Genomic DNA, 19,259 nt, shown 5'->3' on the forward strand with positions numbered 1-19,259 from the left:
ACAAACAAATAAGCACTGTGCACTCCCTCGCTTTCTTTCTCCTCCTGCTTTTACAAAATGCATGTTTTTGTCTCATTACAAAGAATATTTCATCTCAAACTCCTTTATGGTGTATGCAAACATACCCCTACTCTACATGGTAAAAACAACAATACTCTGTATGTATTGCGTATCAGGACAACTTTATTCTGAAACCTGCAATTCAAACTAAAGATTTTAAATTGGTTGGTGATGTTTTAATTGTACCCTACAACTTTTCCCACAGAAAGGGTGGCACTGCAATAAATCCCCTCTATTGTGGGGATCAGAAAAAAAAACCCAGTAAGGACCTTTAGACTGAACTGATACTGCCCCAGTGCTGCAATCAGCAACATTTTGATCTTCTTGTGTTTTATTGTCTCACCTTTATATTTGGCCGATATTGACTCATTGCCTCTAACACACATCTACAACCCCTGGCGTTTTTTTTGCCACAAAGCCATTAAAGCGTACATGTTGAGAAAGGGTACGATGATTAGTCTTGCAAACGCTCAGAGCAGAATATATAAATCTGATCATTTAAACTGCAGAACGTAACCTGAAGGTTTAAGTATGAACTGATTTACCATTTTATCTGCACACTGCAAACTGCTGCTGCAAAGTCGTCTTTGTAAAGTGAGGTGTTTGCCTGTAGCCACGTGGTGGTGCCAAAGTGACATGGATCCCTAAATGCCAGTCTTGTCCGCAGTAGAAAAATGGTATTGCCTTTGTACCGCCATCAGCATAACGTTTGACCTTTTGCTGCCTGCACTGTGTGATCAGGAATGCTGCATCAGCCAGTTCTCAAGTGAATTAAGATCACTCACCATTATGTTTTTTCCTTGCATCATTCAAACAGCCCTGTCGATATGATTGTGTTTGCAAGTTGGAAATTCTTATTGTGTACATTGAAACTAATAATAAATGAAAAAAAAAAAGTTTTGTATGGATTCTGAAGACAGTCAAGAACATCTCCAGAAGTACACCGCAGCCATGGCTACGTTCTGTACTCCAATGTGACTGTCCACTCATCACTAACAAATAAAACACCGTGAAAAACTACCAGTGAAGCGAGATTACACGTCTAAGCGTTTAAAGGGTTAAAAACGTGAACGTGTCGCTGAACAAAACCTGATTTCAGTAACATCAAGCCTCTTACTTGTCTCCTGGATGGAGAGAGTGAGACTTCTAACGGTAGATCTTTGGTCTGACTCTCTGCACGGATGCGCGCCGACCTTGGAGTCTCCAGACGCGGAGTGCAGGATTTTGCGCACTGAATTCAAGTAGAGCTGAAGAGAGCGCACAGCGAGCGGACTGCTGTCGATTTACTGCAGTCCTGTCACTCGGATCCCGGTTCACTTTGCTACTTGAATGCGCACATCGTCATTTCATGAATACCATTGGTCGGGAAGTATAGGGGGAATATAGTGTTCAGATTATTTCGGGTTGGCTTGATGCAATTTAGAGCAGTGTTGTTTCAGCTGAGCCAATGCATGTAGCCGTTCCACCTTGTTTGTAGAGAACTACAAGTGTCCCAGCTGCTCTGAGAGAATTCACTCAACATCCTGAAGAGGACACGTTTGTGAGGATTTTAGGACTCTTTCCCGAGAGTGGATTGAACAAGGGTGATTTCAACTAAGTGAGGTATTCCATAAAAACGGTAAGGAAAAGTTTACATCTTCTTCTGAATATACGATTCTAATGGACAATCTTTGAAGTCCTCCCACATTTAACAAAGGGGGCTTGAAGTGATTTCACATCGTAAATGTTTCCACTTTTCTCGCAGGTGATCACAGCAATGCTTCAACAGCATGTGCGTCTGTCCCTCTCCAAATCTTCCAGAGAGGATTTAAGCACCGCTCATTTTGAATAAGTCGAGAAGTCATCGAAGATGAGAGCTCTGCCAACATTCCTGTTTATTTTCCTCCTGCACCAGGTGAGGTGTGAGATGATTGAATGAGAATGGAATATGTAGAAATATATCTGTGACCACGAAGGTTTTAAAAAGAAACTTAGAGACAGTAAGTGGCTTTAATGTGCTATCTGCTTTTTTTAATTATGTTATTATAGTATTATTATTGTAGGCCACCTACAAGACATTTATTGGTTTAACTCAAAGTTGTATATTCATATCATATATTGTTTATATTTATGTATTTTGTTGATTTGTCAGTTATTGTAGATCTGCATCATGTAGCTCAAGCAACGTAAGATGTATCTATCACCACATAATGCCAATGGCAGTTCCATAAATTCCTGACATCAGATTTTATTTGACACAGTCATCGGCAGTAGTAAATGTGTTGGTCGACATGAACACATGAAGTCTTACAGGGGATGAACTTGTTTTGTGTTATTTGGCCATATTTAATAAAATATAAAAATATCCTATTTGAATGATTCTATTTAAAAAAACATTTATTAAGTTAAAGGATATCTCATCACCTTTACAAATATGGTGATATATAATTTCTGCAGCATAGGCTAAAAACATATTTCAGAAACATAGCTAGTCAAGGTGATTGGATTCAATTTTGCAGAACACTTATCAATAGCCATAATATATATTACAAAATGCAATTAATTTCCATAACATCATCTGAATTAACTTATTGTTCATATATGTAATTGTGAATTTTATGAGGAAACACTTAGATATAGAAAAAAAAATTTTGTGCATGTCTCTGTACAATAATACCATTTACATTACATTCTGAGTTAATGTGAGCATACTGCTCATTATATCATAATGACCAATTCAGTATTAGATTATATGCAGTATTAATTGAGGAGTGGAGTTCATGTAGTTAAAAAAAACATTCACTGAATATTAAGTAACATTTATTGATGTGCCTGTTTGCAGAGTTTATAGTTTTTTTTTTGTTTTTTTTTACCATTCGGGTGAGTTTTTACATGTTATATTATGGCCTTGGTGTCCTGTCTCTGTCACTTATGGCTTGACAAAATAACGAAAAAACAATTGCCTATTCATTTATTCAGCTACATCACATGGATATTTGTGGTTAGCAATCATTTTCATTTATTTTGCTTGCAGGCTTGAACAAGGTTTGACCTCTGTGCTGAACCCTCGACACCCGTGAGGTGTCTTTGCCGTATTATACAAATGTTAAAAAAAAAGACAACTGAGAACAATAGGTGTAAATTGCACACCCCACAGGTTTTAAAAGCCTGCACTGTTCCTCCTTTATGACTTAAACAATGTGATGAAATCACAAGACCTTGTGAATGCATGTGAAATGAATAGTATTTACCAGAGATTGGAATCTTTATGTAGCCTAAGTCTCTTATTATTGCAGGAATAAGCTCTCCAAAGGAAGATCAAAAGCTTTAGGGAAATATAAAGGTCTTTTCCCTCTCTTTTTTTCCAACGGCTGCTGATGGCAGTTGAATAAAGTGCGGGTTTTATCGTGGTCATCCTTGCTTTACGGACCCTTGCCGTGATCAGACCTGGACAGAAAATGCCATGTGATTGAAGAAGTTCTTCACATCTGTGCTATCCTCAAAGAGGGCTTCTTTAAAGATAGCCTTTAACTGTGCAGATGCAGCTGCAAAGTGCTGTCTGCTCTGGCTGCTGTTGTAATCAGCCTTGTGCCTACTGGGAGCTCTGTCTCCAGAGAGAGAGAGACTGGCCGCATCCCTGGAGAGGCTCTCTTCATATGCCTCAGTGGCTTCCCTCCCAGCAGACCCACCACTGTCTGACTGGGGACATACTGGCGCTTATCAATATTCCCCGAACCTTCCAAAGGATAGAACATGTTTAAATACCAGGCTGATGCTCACTAAAGGCATACAATAAGCACCAAACTTCTTGATCTGCAAACAACTTTTTTTCTTAGTATGTCTGCTTTGTAGGATAGTTTACTCTGAGGACTGTAAGGACCAACCCATGGCACCACAGGATGCATCTCAAACAATTGAGCCACCAGGGCACCCTGTTATACCGAGAGATACATTTTCACTGTTTTAAGTAGAGGTTCAGTGTCTGAAGCAGCCTTTAGTCTCACATACTTGTGGCCGCATCATCCAAAACAAGAAACCGACACACAAACATTCTTCTTTCTTTTCGTTTGCATCTCTCGTACACACTCGTACATGAAGACACCCAGAACATGAATCAAACGGTGAAAATGTAACCCCGGCTCTAGCATCTGTGCCGTACCCTAGGGACAAATAAGAGGGTCAAAGCCATCCTGGGAGAATCCATTCTTCCCCGTGACATCTGGTGCAGTTATCCTGTGTGCAATGACAGCAGAACAATGTAGATGGAGATAAAAACATACTTGAGAGCCCTGCTCTCTGCCATCTCCCTCTGTCCTGCCCTACAGATTGCATGCAGGGAAAGTGGGGTTTCCAACGCTGCTCGGGATTAAGTGCGAGAAGACGTTGACAAAGTCTATTATGCCTTTATGTCTTATTGCCGGGGTGAGAGCTCTTTGGTAATGTTATGTCATGACAAAGCATCTACGGGGCCCGTGCCAAGAGGATCAGCGGTGGTGTTAAATGTATATCTACCTCCTCTGTTCCAGTAAACGGCGCCCGGGGTCGGGCTGAGCAGGGCTGGAGCATAGCATCCTGATAGAAGAGTGTGACGCATTAAAGAGACAAAGCTTAGCTGGTTACTCGTAAGCTGAACATGTCTTGTCCTCTGGATCCGCCACATGCTTGGAGTTCATCCCTGCAACTTTGATGTGCACTGATTTAAGGGATTACAAGTCATTTCCCAAAGGATTGAGCATTAATTTCAACAGTTACTTATTCATTTATTAATCTCTTGGTTATTTATCTGTTCATCCATCCATGAAAGTGTAAAATCATTAGAACAAGAACGTCAGAATGTGAAGTCGATTTGGGTCAGTTTTAGCCGCTAATATTGTTGTAAAAATCTGCGAGAGGACTTTTATCCCGCTTGTGTTTTTTCTCTGCAGTGCTGGAGCGAAACAGTGAGGCTCTATTCAAAGTCAGAAGGGGCTCTGGCAAGGACAACAGTTTTATCCCCGTCTTTGTAACACAACACAAATTCTACATAAATTCCCCCTCTGAGGGCTGTTTAACCCTTTTCCCCTTCCTTGTGCTCAATTAGGTTTGGTTTTATTATTTATTTATTGTATATTTAAAGGCAACTAACACTGGGAAGAGTAATAAAATGTACAGTGGGGGGGGGGGGGGGATTAGGAGCAGCTCTTTAATCTCACGCTTCTGATAATACTGCATGGGCTGATTGATTAGTTTTTCAGGAAGCTTATGTCAGAAAAACCTAATCCGTCTTTGGATTGTGCCAGCCTTGTAAGGTTTTCCGTGCTGCCACTTTATCATGGCGGCGAATTACAGAGCTGCTGGGCTGTGATAAGGTCCTCGTCTCTTTTACAGACCCCGCCGCCCAACACCCTGCACCCTCCCCACCACCACCACCCACCCCCACCCTTCCCTCTGGACAATAAAAAAAATTGTGTTTATATTCTTCACATCCCTGCTCTGCCTGGTCCTCACATCAACCTCTCCCAGGATTTGCCTTGTAAGAAAGTGAGAGAGAAAAAAGAGTGGAACTTAAGTCTTCAAAAACCCACCAGAAAAAATTAGGTGGGGAGGGAGAAAAATATGAGAGAAAATGGCAGGCAGGCCAGTAGAAATTTCTGTGGAAGTGATTAAACATGGATTGACAGAGTGAAAGGACCTTGTATGCATGCGGTGCCTTCCAGGAACCGCTTTAGGCCTTACATGGTGCTGATGTGTATCTGTGCTCATATTGGGGTCACAATCTTCCTAGCCAGAAGGCTTGACTAGATAATCCCTCATAAACAATATTGTCTGTGGCATTTGCAGTCCTCAGCCTGTATGTTGTCTCATGCCTCTGAAGGAAAGGTTGACATTGCTGTGAGTTAAATCCCTCAAATGTATCTTGCAGGCACTACAGGTTGTATTGACTGCGTTGAGCCTTGCAACCTATTCCTTTTCCAATCATCAATCATAATTGTGTGTGCACTGGCAAAAAAATCTATGATAAAGGTCCTGAAATGGAAAGAAAGAAGTTCCAAATGATTGATAGGTGTGAAGCAATTGCCCTTTGGATTGACAATAACCATAATCTGGCTCTTGGATGGACCATTAAAGATTTAGCTCAAACAACTATGAGCAGCTTGATTACTCGTCCCTAGTCTTTTCTTATGATGTGAACGTTTTGGATGAAGTGAAGTTCTGAGCAGCTCTCTTAAGTCGCACCCACTGTGTCGGCCGTGCAGGAAACATTATGTTTAATATGGTTTTGAGTTTTCCGATCTTGGTCCACAGCTATGAATTTTTATGGGTGATGTGCAGCCCGAGGCGGTGTTAGATCTGGAGGCTCCGCTACCTTATAGCATTGTCATTACCGCTCTGCAGGGTCGGAAACATCCAGCACTCTATGAAGCGCAACCTCGCTGTTTAGCAACTCTTTTACTGTCTGCATCACTTTCCCACTGCTGTGCTGCAACAAGACAAAAGGTGGAGATCGGTTCAGATACAGCAGGTGTTTTGTCTGAATCGTGTGTGGATGATGGATGATATCTGAGGAATCGGGATGTCACTTTTTATTTTAACATATCCAATATTTAAGAGTTGTATTGTTGCTTTACAGCCGTGAGTTCTGCATTTATGTTTGAAATACCAGACTCAGGATCAGCTGCGTCATCACATCAAACCACGACTCTATAGGCACAGAAGCAAAGTTTCTGCCACTTCCCGTACACTTTGACATGTAAAGTTCTTAATTACCACCTTGTTTGGTACTTTGGAGAAGGCAATCATACTGCATGTCAGAGCTCGGGAAAATGATTGACCTATTTAATTAAAACTGTGTTGCTTTCCTGTAAAAGGAAAGGTGTGACAGCTTTAGAATAAGTACAATAAATCTCCTTTTTGATTATTCTCACTTTTACATTTCCTCCTCTGCCTCCAGGCTTTGAGGCCTTTCTTTTCAGCTTGTCATTTCCAGCCCTAACAAAGCACTGTCAGCTCTCCTCTGTCTTTGTATGTTTCTTGTGAAGTACCTGTCTTCAGAGCTACTCTGAGAGAAAGGAAGTGGCGTCTTCCCCACTCTTGTTTCTTCTTCAAAGGGAGCCGTTTCTGTGAAATCAGCCGAGGCGCAATCTGCTTTGAGAACAGAAACATTTGCTCTGTCAAATTGAGTGGACGTACGTTTGAGCCAATCAAGCGAAAACATTTCTGAATAAAACATTTGTATCATTTTGCGTCAGGGATTTGAAGAGAGGAGAATTGAAGTTGTCACATGAATACAAAAAAGCTCAGCGAGAGAAACATTTAGATTACGTCCTCCCGAGATGAGAGTGAAAAGACTAAAACTGGAAAACGCTGAAGTGTTCATGTCGGAGTAGCGCTCCATGCCTCATCGAGTATTAGCTGAGGAGTTTTACAAGCACGCTAGCATTGTTGTACAAAGTAGAAGGTGTTCAAAATTGGTCAAGAGAATGATAATTACACTGAGTCCAACGTACTCTGTGGTATTATCCTCCTGAATCCCTGCTATCAGATACACGGAGGTGGGCTGCAGGTGTCAGGAGCCAGAACAGGAGTTGGCGCTTTGACCATGTAAGGGGATTATGAAAGTGATGATGCGTTGAAAGGTAACGCCTGCCCAAGAGTGAAGTGTTCAGGGCTTTGCTGCTGTCACATGTGGCAGGTGCAAAGATAACACAAGTATCCAGATTACCTGAAGGCTCTCGTCCCAGAGCCCCTCCTCACCAAGCCATTCTCACCAACATTCACTCGCTAAAAATCTAACAACGATGGTCTTCTGCAGTTTATTAAAAAAAGGAGGCATGTCATTGTAAATTGTGACCAGAAATGCATTTAGCTTTTTATTGACTTCAATTAAAGGAAAGCATTGGATACACAGTAAATATTCACAAAATCAAATAGCTTGATCTTAAAAAAAAAAAAGATTTCTGGAAATATTAAGAATTTCTTTAGAGATTAATAAAGTTCTATTTTAGCTTAGGTTTCTTGCTTTAGCTGCAAACAGCCGTGGAATCTACATTTACTCTTTGCCTCTGTATTTCCAGTTTTATGGGGAAATCTTCTTTTTACCCCACTGCATTTATTAGTCAGCAATAACTCCTAAATATTAAAGCCTTGAATACAAGTCAGTTTATCTGGTATGCACAGCTACAAATTAAACTTCCAACCCTTGCCCAGGTACAACAATAAATATTCAAACAAATAAAATCCTGCCTATATGTTACTGCTTCAGTAAAATTAACTCATACAATATAATACTATAATACCCACAGGGTCCATTTTGTTACTTTTACTTGAGATGCTTTGCTTTAATAATAATAATAATAATAATAATAATAATAATAATAATAATACATTTTATTTATATAGCGCTTTTCAAAATACTCAAAGACACTTTACATTAAAATCATCATATATAAAAGCAATACACTAAAAACATAAAATACACAATAATAGTCACACATAAAAGCAGTTTTGAACAGGTGGGTTTTGATTTGAGATTTGAATATGGAAAGGTCAGTGCAGTCTCGGATGTGTTTGGGGAGAGAGTTTACTTTACTTTACTTTACTATTTACTTCATTACATTTTGCTGGTAGTGTCTTTTCAAAACAAACGTCACAGGAAGTTAAGTTGAGGCTTGAAAACCACTTAGTTAGGTTTAGGAAAAGAGCGTTTAACTTGACTGACTAACGACTCACATCATTACAGAGTCACGTGATAGCGACTCACCTGACTCACGTGACTAACGACACTAACGACTCACGCGTCAAAATGTCAACATTTAATTTCTGTTTTGCACAAGATATGAACAGCGGTCTCCTAGACGTAAGTCCTGTGTCCTGCCCAGCCGGTGTGGACTATCTTGCTCTTTAGACTACATTAGTTGCTCTGATGCACTAAGAATGACACAAGTGGGTTTGCATTGGAGTTAGTTGAAAGCCCGGTGAATCAGTATCAGGTGCCGAGGGGGGCCCCGACCAACCGTCTTCATTTGACGAGTTGGGAGTGAGAGCATGCCGTGCTGGCTGTGTCTCAAAAATAGAGTTTCAGTTTGAGTTAACAGTTTTAGCTTCCCATAGGCTTAATTAATACTGTGTTAGAGACCCTTTCAATCCTGATAAGCATACAATGGGGAAAACACTATAAGCATATGAATGGTTAAATGTAGAACTTCATTTATAAGATTCACAGTTTAGCAAAGCTATCGACAGCCTCAATACAGAAACTCTGGCATTGGTATCAGCCTTCAAAAATAATTTTACATGAACAAAAGAAAAAAAAGGCTGCAGCATTTTATTTTGAACACAAATATGACAAAACTCGTCCAAGGGCTTGTAGCAATTGGTATTAAAGCCTGTATTAAAGCCATAACAGGAGATGCTGACACTCCAACATATGACAGCGAGGTCGGAGCTAAATGTGGTATAATTTCCTGCAATTTGTTCCATTTATTAGCACACCGAAACACATTTCTACAAGTCTGTCTTGGCAGCTTCCACACTGCAGGAGAGGTAATTGTGTCTGATTTGTGCAGTTTAGTGTTGTGCTTCCTGTAACAAAATGCGCTCTGATGACACGAAATGATTCACTAGGAGGACTTGTGCTAACACTACAACAAATCAAAGTCCGTCAGTGTCCAAAGAAGATTAGGTGAGGTATGCTTTCAGTCAGTGTCAGCTGCTAGAAGGAGAGGATTGTGAGACTGAGCAAGAATATAGAAAAACACTGACATTATAAACATGACTAATAACTCACAACGTAGGATTTATGATAGCCACAGGAGGGTTATGTTACGTGCTGTAATTTATGCTAATCATGGGACGTGAGCAGCTCCGAGTGACATGAGCAGTCAGATAATATGTTGCCACAACAGGCTCCAAAACATAGTTAATTTGAGTTTAATATATGAGGTACACAGGCATTATAACTTTATGAGCTCCATTTGTTGATCTTTAATTGTGTCAGAATACAACAGGACTTGTATGGACAGTGAATCTCCATTAAGAACTCAAGTGGTCTGAATATTTAAAATGTATTGGAGTAGATTGAGCTGAATTTGCTCACTAAGCATTTTCTGTTTCTGTTTAAATTTCTCCTTGTGTCTTGCCCTTTGTGTTTAGTTTTATTGTTTGTCTGTCTGCTGGGCCAGCAGTAGAAAAACGTTTGTTGGTTGCTGGTAATTTCTGTTTCTTTGCTCTTGCCATTAGATCATTTTGGTGACATTCTCATTACACATTTAATGTGAAACCACAGTTGCACAATTATTCAGTGTGTGGTTACATATCAAAGTTAGATCATTTCACGCTCTGATAATGGACTCCTCCTCACCTCTCTACCTGAGTGTCTTGATAGCGCTTGCACATTCGTTACATATTAGTTTTATAACAATGTGATGCACGCTCTTCGGGCTTTTCTGTCAACAGTAAGAGATGGAATTGATGTACTATGGCGATACAGCAATGATGATACTGCTGTTATTACAGTAATGAGAACATCAGCATCACTTTCCTTTGGGCTTGCCGTTCCCTCTCCTCTCACCAACACTTGTACAAAATATTAGGTGTTGACAGGATGAGTTTTAAGGCCTTTGAAGGTCCATCACCTTTGCATTAACACATAAATACATGGTATGTTATATATTATGTATTCTATCTAAAAATGTATTGAAAAAAGAAATACATCTCACCCTTATTAGGCTCCAAATGTAATACATATATTAAATACTGGTTGCTCTTAATATTCACCACAAATTATCTGATGCATTCAGCCACAGATTCAGTATTGGATCTATAACATCTTAAGCAGGAGTGTTAAGTGTTAAGCTGTGGTCTGTCTCATTCTCACAAAGGTCAGGTGGTAATGGCCGAAAGGATTATACTGGAAGGTACTAGATATGCTACATGCACACACACACACACACACACACACACACACACACACACACACACACACACACACACACACACACTAACCATAGCCTGCTGTGATTGGTAAGGTGCCCCCGGTGTGGATTTGCTGTTGCGATCCACCACAGTGCAGAAGCACCTGTCATGTGTTTCCCTGGACAGCCCTCTGATTAAAAGTGATGGCTCTGGAGCGTGAGGCTGTTCCAGCGATCAGAGCACCAATCTATTCTTCAGCAGCGTGTAGACTTTGGGCTCTGGACTGCCTAAGCGCCTCCAGGGCCTTCTCTCCTGGAACCAGCTCTGGGTGTGAATCATTACAAATGATATGCCCTGCAACATCAGTAGGAAGATGGCTGGGGAAGGATGCAGGGGCAGGGGATTGCAGGTTGAGAATGGTTTTAATGTGAGTGGTGCCGCTTGTCATGTTGGATGCTAGAAAGCAAGAGGCTGCAGTCAATCCGGGGTCTTATAGAAGCAGCGGCGGGGCAGATCTAGTATGGCAAGTGTTGTGTTGGTTGCAACACTGCTGGGAAAGTATTACAGAAGGCACCGGTGAAGCCGGTGTAATTTCTGTGGGGACGTCCAGATTTTTACTACGTAGAAGCGCATCGAGTTAATGAAGCTTCAGACACAGAAAATTAGCAAAGAAATGAATTGCACCACCAAAGTGAGGTCAATTTGCATGGATAAATCCATGAAGAACGGTGGAGTGAATCATTGGAACAGCTCTGCTTGCACTGATGAGCAGGTTAATTGCCCATTTTGTTTATTGTGAGGAAGATGCCTGAAACCAATTTCCCCCAGACGCATATCCCAACCTTATGAGCTGGAAAAAGATCAACTATGGAAAAGATTATTTTAGCTGACTGATACAAGGAACTTGGTAATGAAGATGACACAGAGGCTCTCATCAAGAAAGCAGATCCCAGTTCCCGAACGGGGGCCACATTTTCAACTATGCCAGGTATAGAGAGATACCATCATCGGCATCAAAACAAGGCTGCAGCCTTGCCCGCGGCCCAGAACCCTTCACAGCCGAGCACAATGACGCCGGCTGCTTACTGCAAATGCATTTTAATAGCGTCTCTTCAGATGATCCAGAAGCCAGATGTCACTAAGTTTCCAGAGGCTAGTTCTGGTCACTGTGGCAATTACCTTTATGTCAGGCCTCTAAAAGATATGTCTACCCACGGGACAAGCAGGCAGCCAGCACCATAATGCTCATTACAGATGAACGTCGAGGCTGATTCATCTTGACTCAATGTGTAGCTCGCTGCTGCCCAGACCACTGTCAGTTTATAAGTTCCACTCATACCTCTGGATAGTATTGATTGACACAACATTGAATGAAATATACAGTACATGTGGCTTAACAACGGAGCCTTTACAAATGATCGTTGAACTATACTAGGGACATTTGTGCACAAAAATAGCAATAAAAACATGAACAATTAGCAGCAAATTAAAGTCAGTCAGTTTTACACCGATACATAAGTGGAAATACAACATGTTCACGAAAAGAAGCAGACAATCTAATCTTAAAGGAGAATCAGAGCCCATACCACCCAACTACAATTGTTACTTATCAGACATAAATGCTGATACCAATACATCTTGGATTGTGTGTCCAAGATCTCCTGATTTTTTTGTTATACAAGGTGGATATCTACTAAAATGACTGACATCATTTATAGGTCACCCACCTTTATGTTTACTGCTGTGTCCCTACTCTTTTATGAGCCACATATACCTTTGACTGCCGTAGTATATAGATGTAATATCTCAGGTTGGGGGTGTAAAGTTTGTGCACCTCTCTGGGTTTCTGCTCAGAACGTACAGGAAGAGGAAGAAGCTAAACCACACAGACAGATATCCGCAGCGTTTGCCACCAGTCACTTTGCCGAGTGCTGTTGAAATGAGGTCTGGTGTTTTCAGCTCCATAAGTCTGCAGTTATTATCATAATAATGTCTTGTTTCAAGTCGCCCCGTAACGCCTCTAGCACAGCAGCAGCACCGATTAAGAAATCTTAATTAAGCTTTTGTAGATTGTCCTTCATCAGACCTTGCCTCTTTTTTGCTTTTTCCCACAGCGTCTTGGTGTACAAAAACTCTAAATTCCTTTAGTCTGTTTTTAAGAGACTCCACTTCTGCGTAAATGAACGAGGTGTGCTAGTGTGTGTGTGTGTGCCGTTGCTGCGTGTGTGCAGGGAGACAGAAACCAAAGCCTATGTGTCAGTGCGAGCTTTTAAGTTCCCAGTGCTTCATCTCTCTCGGGGCATATAAGTATTAGATATCCCTCTGCTGATCCCCTTGTTGTCACAGCAATTTCCCCAGTTGCTCATCATGCTTAAACTCCTCTCTCATTTCCATTATAATCATCCCATACAAAGCTCACCTGAGATTTACACTGAAAGACAAAATTTGGTTTCACCTCTTTAAGCTGCACAGCATGACACCCAATATGTAATGGATATAACAGCTCGGGTTGGTGGGGAGACGAGTGTTACAACCTGCTTGTTCACAGCAGTGAAGAAATGTTGGGAGCCCGCAGTCCCACAGATTTTATGTCTGTTATTGTGATGCTGTAAGAGTCAAATCAAATCAAGAGCTGAGCTCACATGAGGTCTTACTAAGTGGCAGTATCAGTGAGGGAATATTGCCACTGGAATTGGTTGATTAAATGACTGCGGAGGTGATGAGCTACACTGAGGGACATTCTTACAGTGTTGCCTCATTCATCCATGTTTACGGGGAGCAAGTGTCTTAATTAAGCATTGTGAGGGCTGATAGATGGGTCAGGCTCACTCTCCGTGGGAGATACATTGATTTCACATTACATATCCAGATGGTCGAGCCATTACGCCCTGATTGCTAGTACATTAAGGTGTTACTCCGGTCTGGGACATAAGCAGTCCAGTACAGAAAAGCTCTAATTATAAGGTCCACAGTTGCACAACATTAGATGCATGGAGCCCTTTTTACATGTCGAACAGAAAGCTTTATAGGAATGTGAGTGTGACAAAAACAAATTGTAGCAGACAGACCTAGTTTGTTGGCATTGTACACATGTGCCTCAGTTAGGCTTAAAGCAAAATTATAATTAGTCTGGAAGTAGTGTGCAGCAGCACAGTGAGAATTCAAACAGCCGCTGCTCAGTGCTTTCAACATCTGCTTCTCTCAGTGATCCCTACAACGGGGCCTGGGGAAAGCCGGCACTACTAATTACTAATAAAACTAGCTTAGCTTATTGCCGTGAATTATTTAAGCTTTATCTGAAGTGGACCAGGAACTGCTCCTGAAGCTAAAAGGCTTTTGGGCACAAGGAAGGGATCACAGTTCATTGCTGCATCTGGATTAGCACTCAGCACGTACTTTACCATAGCCTGTGTTGTTGTTGGGAACCATTACAAGCTCTAGTTCATATGCATGGGGCATCTAAGAATAGCACCGCCGATGCGAAACCCGCTCACAGTCCAGGGGATTTGCATTGTCATGTAATCCGACAAGTCCTCCTAAAATATTAGAAGCTTTATGTAAATATGAGCCAAACGGAAGTTTATCGCTTCATCCAAAATGATTCCCTTATACTGGTGTGCATTTCTTTGATTTGATGAGATTTTTGATGCTACTAGTGTGGATTCTTGATTCATGCATTACAGTTACTATTAATGCCATTTTAGTGTGCTTATCTACTGGAACTGCAATAGTTGTGGGTAATACTTGAGAAACAATGTTGTTTATTTAACACATCTCTGTCTAAATTCAGACTCATTTGACCAACCTCACTCCTTTCTCTTTCATCTTGGTTGTTGAGAAGGAATGCCCACTCTGTACACAACACAGGCCTGCCAGCATCTTCGGCCACCACACACACACACACACATACACACACACACACACACACACACACACACACACACACACACACACAAAGCATCCTTAACATTGTATAAACAAGGGATTGTTTACTTACATCTAAGACAACAGGTCGTTTGGTTTGATAAGTGTTGGAGTTGGTCCACTAGCTTAAAAAGAAAATTGTTGGTTGAAGTTGTGTATTTGATTAATGTCAGATAATTACAAAACTGACAAGTGAGGCTCATTGTGTATAATCTGTTGTTTAAACGTTGTTTACTGTGCCGTACATTGTGAAGACCTCAAGCTTCAAATTTACCCCGTAGACATGATTATCATTCTTGATCATCTAACTCTCTGCAAGAAAGTAAATAAGCGTTTTTCCTTTGTAAAGATTGCGTTGTTGATAATATTCTGTATATGTATTAGTAGAACAAAATGAATTGTATTTGTGTTGGAAGCAGTTATAAACATTGGTCATATCTATGTTCAGATGTATTTTGATAAGCAGTTGAATTCTGTTTTTGCCATTACTGAGTTAAGTGAGTAATCACATGTAATGCCATTTGTCCCTGCATCTAGTGTTTGGTAGGCAGGAGTCTAAAGGATTGACACTGCCCATGTAACCACATTTGACAATGAGTGAATTACAACAGTGAATTTATGCTTTTTTGCTTTGGTTTAAGGTACGGCAATATATATTATTGTGCCAAGAAATCGTATTTTCTTTTCAACAAAAAGCCATTTTTTTCAAGGAGTGAGCACTCCTGTCTTATTGAAGTGCCTGCATCTGTTTGAAGCTGTTGTTAAGCTTTAGTTTACCAAACAAAATGTTTCCCAAGGGTACCTTTGCTGTAGTTCAGCACTTCCTAAAGTAAATCTTAACATGTGTGACAAACAGGTGGCTCCATGCACATTGTGGGATTTTTTTGGCTTTCCCTTTTCAGTGCTGAAGTGCTGTTTTCTTTATCCTTAGTGCTGAACTGCTGCTGTTTCATTTTTACAGCTCAATCAACACAGATCAGTTGTCAATCAGTGTTGAATTCACTTGGATTTTCTGTTATATGTCTGGCCTGTAAAATGTATCACTTTTTCAAAAAGGTATTATGTCACTTAATGCTGTTTTTCTGTCTACCTTTGCTGTGCTTTTCTGAAGGTCACATGCAGGAAAGAAAACGGAGGAGCCACAGAGCTCATCGAGTGGGGCGACAGTGATAACGAACAGAAGATTTCTCCCGAGGGGGCCAGTCCACGGATCCTCAACCCCCTGCGTTTATTTGCCAGGGGGTCCCCCGGGTTCAAGAGCAACATGAGGGAAATTACATATTTACAGAACATGGAGGACTTTTGGGACTGGTTATCTAACCAGACAGATGCTCAGGGTGCACAGGCCAGAACTAAACGCAGGCCCATCGTCAAGACTGGCAAGTTCAAAAAGATGTTCGGCTGGGGGGACTTCCACTCCAACATCAAGACCGTTAAACTCAACCTGCTGATCACGGGGAAGATCGTGGACCACGGGAACGGCACTTTTAGCGTTTACTTCCGCCACAACTCCACGGGCATGGGGAACGTGTCGGTCAGCCTGGTGCCGCCCTCCAAGGTGGTGGAGTTTGAGATCGCCCAGCAGTCCACGCTGGAGACCAAAGACACCAAATCGTTCAACTGTCGCATCGAGTACGAGAAGACGGACCGCAACAAGAAGACTGCCATGTGCAGCTTTGAGCCGACCAAGGTGTGCTATCAGGAGCAGACGCAGAGCCATGTGTCCTGGCTGTGCTCGAAACCCTTCAAAGTCATATGCATCTATATAGCCTTTTACAGTGTAGACTATAAACTGGTGCAGAAGGTATGCCCTGACTACAACTATCATAGTGACACACCCTACTCCTCCACAGGATGATCTAGCTTTTAGTATGCGTCTACCTACTGTCTAATCTTCAAATAATGTAAATGTCGACCTCTAAGCTCCTTGTCCCGCAATACCTAAGTACCTGAGACACGTTGCAGGAAGTGCTGTTTATAATGGGACACACTCTGGAGGGATTTGATGCATTGTTAAAAAAAAAAATAAAGTAAAATGTATATATAGTACACTTGAGATAGTTAGGTGTCCAGGGACTTGGTTTTAGGGGTTGACTTGGGATTCGGAGCTAGCTACCAACCCTGTGTGACTCCTCCCTAAAACAGCGGCACATGTTCTCCGTAAACCACTGGTATAATTAGCATGTTGTCCAGATGTTTTGTTCAAGGCTAGACCATAGGCAAGGAGCCTCCCAGTTGGGAGTACAGAGCTGGCTTCTGTGCCAGTGCTACATTGATGCCAACATTGTCAAACAATTTCCTCACCTCATTTAATTAAACAGTTGAAATATGACAAGACTTTAAATCATTTTAATAATTACAATACAGAGACATTTGAATTGTTATTCAATAGAATGTTGAATTAGATATTTCACATTTGAAACATTGCTACATTTTGACTGATTAGTGAGAAAATTCATTTCATTGCCTTTAAAATAGAACTAACATCCATTTGTACCCGTTAACAGAACACAGACACAGACACAGTGTCTATTGTTACAGGTTAGCTTGATCAATGGGTATTCCCTCAAGTAGCTCTGAATAATTAATATGGATTTAAAACCTATATTTCATCTCCTTATCTTTATAGGGACTGGAATAGTGAATTGATTGATTATGTGCCCAATACCCATGACAAAATTAATTGATCCAACACAACTATTCCCACAAGCAAGCAGAGGGCATAGTCGTAAATCATCACACATACGTATATACTGTAGGTATCCAGCCATGTATAACCTGGCTGCTGCCTTGTGTACTTCTTATTGGTTTTCTGCTGCAATCATAAGGCATGTGGATGCTAAACTAGTCTGAAATCCAACATCTGTGTTTGCAGGATGCACTTTGAGGCATCAGCCTGCCGAGAGGGTCCCGCAGTGGATTAATGTGTCAGGAGAGGAGGGGGGGGTGGGTGGGGGGGGAGCGATAATTGCAGGACAGGTGGATTTAGTGAGTCTGGCAGACAATTATCAGCACTTTGTCATGGTCCTGCCACCAGCCCTGACATTACCTGTCTTTAATAGGCTTTAATTAGCCTGGGAAATTTCATTTACCCAAGACCAAGAGTGGAGAAACCAAAAGCGAAAAAAAAAAAAAAAAAAAAAAAAAAAAAAAAAAAAAAGGTGGAAATACAAAATCCGTCTGGAGTTTTAATGAGAAGTGGGAGCTACATTTGAAAATGTCATACATTTCCCAATTGCACAGCAGGCTTAAATTGACTGACTTTTGTGTAAAAGTGGGTAACATCCAGTCTTGTAAATGGTGAAATGTGCTTTGACTTCAACCATCATCACATGAAATTTCATAAATTGTGTTGATTGCGTATATCCAGGGTTCTTAGACTAGGGCATGTGCCACTGACTAATCACATGGCAATTATTTCTGTCCATATTACTTTATTTGCTGTATTTCATGTCTTTCCCCGTCAGCTGTAAATGATCCTGTCACATTCTACACGAGAGGTGTATGTACGATAAGGACATTACTGAATCACAGTTGATCTATGTTGATGTTTTAGTTCTACTCCCTTTGTGCAAATGCTGTGTATTAATGTGTAACTCTAAAACTAAACATGTTTACTTATGACTTCAGAGTAAACAATGTCAATTTATTCTGATTTTTCCAGAGAAATGTATCAATAAGTATACTTGTTCCTTACTTTTGGTGTTTGTTAAGCAATATCATGTAGTTATATGTCATATTTATTGCTTGTAGTTATAGATTGCTTTGATTTCCATTTTTGTAATCCTTGCAGATTGTGCCTATTTTGATTTCCTGCTTGCTTATTAATCTTGTTTCAACGGTTTCCCCCTGTAAAATAGAAGGGAAAAAAAAGAAGAGCATTGCTGTGTGCATAGTGTAAGTACAAATGTTCATTTGGGAATAATTGATTTCATAGGGGGTTCATTTTGTTAAAATGAAATTGTAAAGATCAATTTAGGTTTCTATGGCATTAAACCTTATTTGAACTTGGCTCACAGCATGTTGTCGCACTGAGTCAGCTCCAGTCTGTCGGCGCTCACGGTTGTCTCCTTTCATTCCTACAAGGACTTCTCAACGGGATAAACACACCATTTTAAGAGGTACATTTCAGTGTAGCTTTTTAATGGGCAATAAATCTGTGTCCACAGGCGTGGATGATACCAGAGGTACACTTCAGGGAGCACATCCATTTTGTTGTGGCCATCAGTGACAGGGGTCTTTTCATCGCTTCCATTACTCTTATCTGATCAGGGTGAAAGGCACCCACTCCTCAGGCATCAAGTCACACCGGGTTTTCCTGCTGCACACATCCTGATCCTTGGAAAACTCAGGAATGTTCACGTATATTTCATCAGTGGTGATATTATCGCACACTCAAATAA

At 40.9% G+C, this 19,259-nt stretch overlaps 1 protein-coding gene across 1 annotated transcript; it reads left to right on the forward strand.

The window, feature by feature from the left end:
- Positions 1-1,195: 1,195 nt before the first annotated feature.
- On the forward strand, positions 1,196-17,804 carry nxph2a (neurexophilin 2a). Its single transcript, XM_031858436.1, has 3 exons — positions 1,196-1,678; positions 1,805-1,954; positions 15,968-17,804. The coding sequence occupies exons 2-3, from the start codon at positions 1,910-1,912 to the stop codon at positions 16,712-16,714; spliced, it is 792 nt and encodes a 263-aa protein (XP_031714296.1). The 5' UTR covers positions 1,196-1,678; positions 1,805-1,909; the 3' UTR covers positions 16,715-17,804.
- Positions 17,805-19,259: the final 1,455 nt, after the last annotated feature.

Source organism: Anarrhichthys ocellatus, unplaced genomic scaffold, assembly GCF_004355925.1.
Source record: "Anarrhichthys ocellatus isolate YVR2014 unplaced genomic scaffold, GSC_Weel_1.0 scaffold20, whole genome shotgun sequence".
Lineage (NCBI taxonomy): Eukaryota > Metazoa > Chordata > Actinopteri > Perciformes > Anarhichadidae > Anarrhichthys > Anarrhichthys ocellatus.